Source organism: Malaclemys terrapin, chromosome 13, assembly GCF_027887155.1.
Source record: "Malaclemys terrapin pileata isolate rMalTer1 chromosome 13, rMalTer1.hap1, whole genome shotgun sequence".
Lineage (NCBI taxonomy): Eukaryota > Metazoa > Chordata > Testudines > Emydidae > Malaclemys > Malaclemys terrapin.
This window is the reverse complement of record NC_071517.1, coordinates 2,073,874-2,079,275: the sequence shown is the minus strand read 5'-3', so window position 1 is coordinate 2,079,275 and position 5,402 is coordinate 2,073,874. Positions and strand designations below refer to the sequence as shown.

General features: G+C 48.8%; 1 protein-coding gene across 4 annotated transcripts in view; it reads right to left on the bottom strand.

Annotated features, from left to right (window-relative positions):
• Positions 1 to 1,608: 1,608 nt before the first annotated feature.
• The window catches only part of RNF213 (ring finger protein 213), an 85,718-nt gene continuing 81,924 nt past the window's right edge, over positions 1,609 to 5,402 (bottom strand). For all 4 annotated transcript variants that reach the window (XM_054047502.1, XM_054047504.1, XM_054047503.1 and 1 more), the window contains 3 exons: positions 4,595 to 4,684; positions 4,321 to 4,499; positions 1,609 to 3,775 (listed from right to left, as the gene is read on the bottom strand). In XM_054047502.1, coding sequence (XP_053903477.1) covers positions 3,622 to 3,775; positions 4,321 to 4,499; positions 4,595 to 4,684 — 423 coding nt within the window. In that variant the 3' untranslated portion in view covers positions 1,609 to 3,621. The remainder of the gene's footprint in view (positions 3,776 to 4,320; positions 4,500 to 4,594; positions 4,685 to 5,402) is intronic.

Here is a 5,402-nt window from a genome sequence, read left to right as displayed (position 1 = left end):
CCTTCCCCGAGGCCCCGCCCCCGCTCACTCCATCCCCCTCCCTCCCTGTCACGGGCGGGGGCGGGGGCGGGGCCGGCTCTGGGGGTGGGAGGGGGCGCGGGCTCTGGCCGGGCGGCGCTCCCCTGAGGCAGGACGTCCAGCTCCTAGGCGCAGGGGCGGCCAGGCGGCTCTGCGTGCTGCCCCTGCCTGCAGGCCCACCCCCACAGCTCCCATTGGTCGCGGGTCCCAGCCAAGGGGAGCTGCAGAGTCACCCTGTCTGCCTAGGAGCTGGAGCAGGGGTTCTCAGAGTTTTGTACTGGTGCCCCCCAACCCTCTGAGTGCGACCGCCCCCCCCCCCTTATAAATTAAAAACTTTTAAATATATTTCACACCATTATACATGCTAGAGGCAAAGCGGGGTTTGGGGTGGAGGCTGACAACTCGCGACCCCCAAGGGGTCCCGATCCCGTTTGAGAACCCCTGAGCTAGAGGGACTTGCCAGCTGCTTCCAGGAGCCATGCGGCGGTCAGGCCGGCAGGCAGCCTGCCTTAGCCGTGTTGCGCCGCCAGACTTTTAGTAGCCTAAAAGCTCCCAGATGGGTTTCAGGAGCTTCCTGGAGATTGAGTCTGATTCCGGGAGATTCCCAGCTAATCCCAGAGGGTTAGCAACGCTAGGTCTGCCCGTGCTCAGAGCCAGGGCACTGCAGGGCCAGACTTGGGGCTCGTGGCACCCACGGCATGGCAACATCAATGAGGGGAACAGCCCAGCTCGCGGGGCTCAGATTTCTCCCCCCCCCCAATCGGGCCCAGCCCAGCTTGCAGGGCCCAGCCCCCCGCTTCCCTCTGGTCCGGGCCCGGGCCCAGCCCCAGTTTGATTTGCAGTGCAAAGTGCGATGGGAAGACCGGGCTGAGGCAGAAACTAGGCCAGTGGTTCTCAAACTTTTGTATTTATGACCCCTTTCACACAGCAAGCCTGTAAGTGCAACCCTCCTTATACATTAAACACTTTAAAAAAATATTTCACACACTATTATAAATGCTGGAGGTAAAGCAAGGTTTGGGGGTGGAGGCTGACAGCTCACAACCCCTCCCACCCCACCAATGTAATAACCTCACAACCCCAGTTGGAGAATCCCTGAACTAGGTGAAGGAAAAGGGGGGACCTGCTGCAATTGAGCTTTGCAGTGAAATCACCATCACTTTGCAGGCCCTGCAGCAGACAAGAGGCCCACTGCTGGTGGCTGGGGCTCTCGATCAGAAACTCATCACCTCTCCCGCCTCTAGGAGGGGAGGGAAGGGAAGGGAAGGAAATGACATAGGGCAAGCTTCCCTGCTCCTGTTTTACATCGACGGTGTGGAATTGAGCCCAGCAATCGTCCATTAACTCTGTTCAAATTTGCACTTCTGCATAATTAGCAGCTTGCAAGACAAAGGAGGCCAAGGTTTTAAATGTCAGAATCCTCATCGTACAAAAAAACGGTGCATTGGGTGCTTTTCAAGACACAGTTTCAAGCATCACTGTTGACCGCTAAGGAATCTTGAGCAGCAAATCATTCATTTATTGAAGAAACAGCCCCCAAATCCTCAGGAATAAAAGCCCTGAAATAGGTGCACACTTCTACATTGGTCGTAACGTATCTGATCAAGTTTATTAAGACTAAATAAAAAATACAAAAAATAATCAAGTCCTTCATACAAAGCAACTCAGTGAAGCATAAGAACATCTAGCATGATTCCCTCTAAGTAAATTGTTACAGCTAAGGCACCTTAAAGCTAGAAACAGCAACAAAACAGTGACTAGAAAAGGTCACCGAATGCTTGCTGCTAGGAAGTTAGTTTGGGCTCTCTCCAAACTGAGACCCTGAGGTATCTTTTTTTTTCTTTTTAAAAGGCAACTTGAAAACATTAACTGTGCAGTAAGAGATGGAAATACTGCAAATGTAAACGGAAGCCATACTGCTTCCAATAAGCAAACCCTCATGATTAACTTTACATTTCAAATTATCCCAAATATTTGTTAAAATATTAATGCTGCAACAGATCAATAAATGGCAGGGAACAGAGGGAGTGCCGAGCTTGTAAAATCCCCTTGATAAGAGGAGGGGGGGGGAACCCTTTCCTAGTGAGAATTCATATTCCAGTGTTTTTAGGATGCATATTATCCACCTAGTGAAATCCAGATTTGGGGACCTGCACTATTTATTGGACAAACCTTAATGGGATCAAGTCTATCGAATGTGTGTGGTTAAAGATTCTCATTTTGAAGGTGTGTCTAAAAAAACCTGTTACTTATCTGGTACATAACAAAAGATCGGGATTTCCTTACATTTGATCAGAAACTTGCTCCTGGGTGAAATTCTGGCTATAAAGTACAAACTTCTGGCCCAGAAGGAACTTTTCTAAATGGAAACACGGTCCTAACTACATATGCTGTGATATCAGGAAAGCAGGGTGGCACGGACAGTTGCAGATGCTTCCTGCTAGAGAAAGGCAACGCTGAAAAGTATTAAGTCAGACACACAAGAAATGTATATGGGGAAAGCAGCACAGAGCAATGACATTTACATTTCTGTTTTCCCTATTAATAGTCTGATTATGGTTGTTCAATATCAGCTAAGAAGATGACAACTAAACCCTAATGGAGAGTCCATGCTATCCAGAAAACGTACCTAAGACACAAGAGTGAAGTGGCTCTCTCAGCTCCAACGTGCACGTCTGCCTGCACACGCACACGTGCCAGAAATTGCCTGGCAGCACCATTCTGATGCAAATGTACGGTGCCTCGGGGAAGAGGGGGGAGGAAGAGTAGTGGGGGTAGTAATTCAGGACCATTAGGTTGTCCTGTTGTGTGGGATTTGGGCCACATTGCCTTTTAATGTTTTACTTTAAAAGCAGCTACAAGAACAACTTCCGTGGTGAGCTTTGAACTGCACTGGATGTGTTATGCAAAGAAGAAGTTAACTGACCTCTGGTAACTGATACCCCTGGACTCATGGAATGTTAGCGCAGGAATAAAGCTAGACCGCTCAGCGAGCCAATATGACCCTTTAGACATATGAAGGCAGCTTGGGCAGTATTGCAGCAGGGAAGCTTATGAGACCTGGATGAGGGAGGACAACATTTGTTTTTCATCTAGCTAAAGAGGAAAAGGTTGGCAGTAAGGGAGCATGTGAACTGGAACAGTGCCCACAAAAAACATGGAGAACAAAGCATGCCTGTACTGGGGCTGTCCAAGTAGCTCACAAGACACTTTGATACCCCCAACTCCACCCCCGCTCTGCCCAGGTCACTGGAGGATGATGGCTTTTTTATCCTTCAAGGATACATGAATTTTCACCACGCCTCTCTATGAACAGTGTTTCCATCTCTGCTTTGCCCGCTCAAGAAATAGCACATATTTGTATATACATTTGTTTCCCCCCAGTCCTTCTGATGCATAAAATCCTTTATGCTTGTGCATCCCATTTTGGTCCTGAGTCCAGTGTAAGAGAGAGGTTACTTTCACGATCTCATTGACATGGCGTGTTTGTGGCTCTAGAATTCACCTCGTACAGGAAGGAAGATCAGTGCAATGAGCAGGTCTTACATAGACCCAGTGCTGCTCCTCCAGTAAAAAGCAGTGTTTGCAGGATCCTCTACTAGATTAACTTAGTCTACGATCCCTTTTGAGGGCAGCAGCAGCTTTCCAGGCAGCAATACAGTGCGAGAGCAGAATCTCTTCTGGGAACATATCCTCCAGCTCTGTAAGTACGCTGCTCCCTTTCCTTTCAATGTACGAAAGAAGTGTATCCTTCAGGCTAGAAAATAAAGAGAGAAAAACACCATTAATAATAACATTGCAGTATGCCGCATGCATCCTACACAATATTTTTTACTGAGTGTTATATATACTACAATGAGATAGGTTAAATGGTGCAACAGGTCAGGTTCGAAATACATTGGCGACTCCCATGGAAGCTCAAGAACATAGACGTGGGAAGCGCTGCAGGTTAGGATGGAAGTGCAGGGGCAAAGCTGGGTATGGAAAGCCAACCGAGCTGGGCTGTGCTACGCTTGGATTTGCCCAATGCTAGCATTCCATTAAGCACTCAAAACCAGCCATTCCCATTTGAATATTTGACATGTCGTACGGCTATGTAGAAAAGTCACATGCCCCAAAGTTTGTGTAAACATTCTTAGCACCGGCTGAAGCTTTTCACTGTTCAATTGGTTGGTGTTTTGTGCTTTGTGTCCACCTGAGCAGGAAAAACTAAGGGAATCCTTTGCCCCTTTGCAATGTAAATGACAGAAATAAAAAATGAGCATGTGAAGGTAGTTAGGTCTGGGCTGAGCAGTCCATTACCTCCACAAGGGGTTGAACTCATCTCCAACTTTGGTATGTTTCAACTTCAGGATGATCATTTCGTGCAGCTCCTGCAGGAAGGTCTCCAGCCCGGCCTGAATGAGGAAGGTGTTGAGGAGCTTGGTGTTCTCTGAACTGAGTTCAGCTTTATAGGCTGCATCAACATCCACAAAGGGATCCTAGAAGGCACAGCAAGAACATGCACAGGTGAGCAGTTTCCTCTGGGGAGAAGGAAAAACACTGAACCGAATGCTGAGGCCAGACACTTTCCTACCCGTTTGAGACGCAGCAGTTGCTCAGACTTGTGAGTAGAGAGGAGCTGCCACAGGGCTATGATGTGCTTTAGGTGACACCGGCTTAGGGCCTGAAAGAGAAACACACCAATGAAGTAGAATCGTATGCACTCAGGAATACCTTGCTGTTCACATCGTCGTCGCTGGTCTGTGTTGCAGCCGAACACAGAAAGGCTGAAAACAATTAGACTAGGCCGGTTTTTCTTGTACACTCGAGTAAGCACAGGAAGGCTGGTGCAAGCAGGTGGGGTGACTCAGCAGATGTGAAACAGCTGTGATCAGCAGGAGTAAACATCAGGGCATATTACCGTAAACAAAAAGATTCCCCAAGCTGGTGCTCACCCAGCCCTGTCACCCTGGCTGTGGAGGCCTGCTTTCCAAAAGGCAGTCTCCCCCTTCCGTCTGTCTCCAGCAGCTCATCCCCATAGCACCTGTGCAAGGGGAGGGCAAAGTGAAGGTGGAAGGTGTGATTTCAGCAACTGGAGAGCAGGTAGTGCCCCTGCCTCTGTCGCAGAAACAGTCTCTTCTGGCACTGTGCCCATCAGTGGGAGAAGAGAAACCCCACCACCACCCTTAAGAGAGAAGGGGAGTATATTCAGTTCTGTGCTGGTGAAAGCTGACTCTTCAGTGGAGGCTTCCCATGGTATTTGCCTTCTCTTGGTCTCTGTGCCGCATCATACCCAGCACTTGTATCACCTGACTCAAGGATTCCCCTCCTTGTTCCTGAATCCTAGCAGGACACCAAGGATCTGCAGAGCAAGTGAATTTGACACATCACACTTCCTGCCC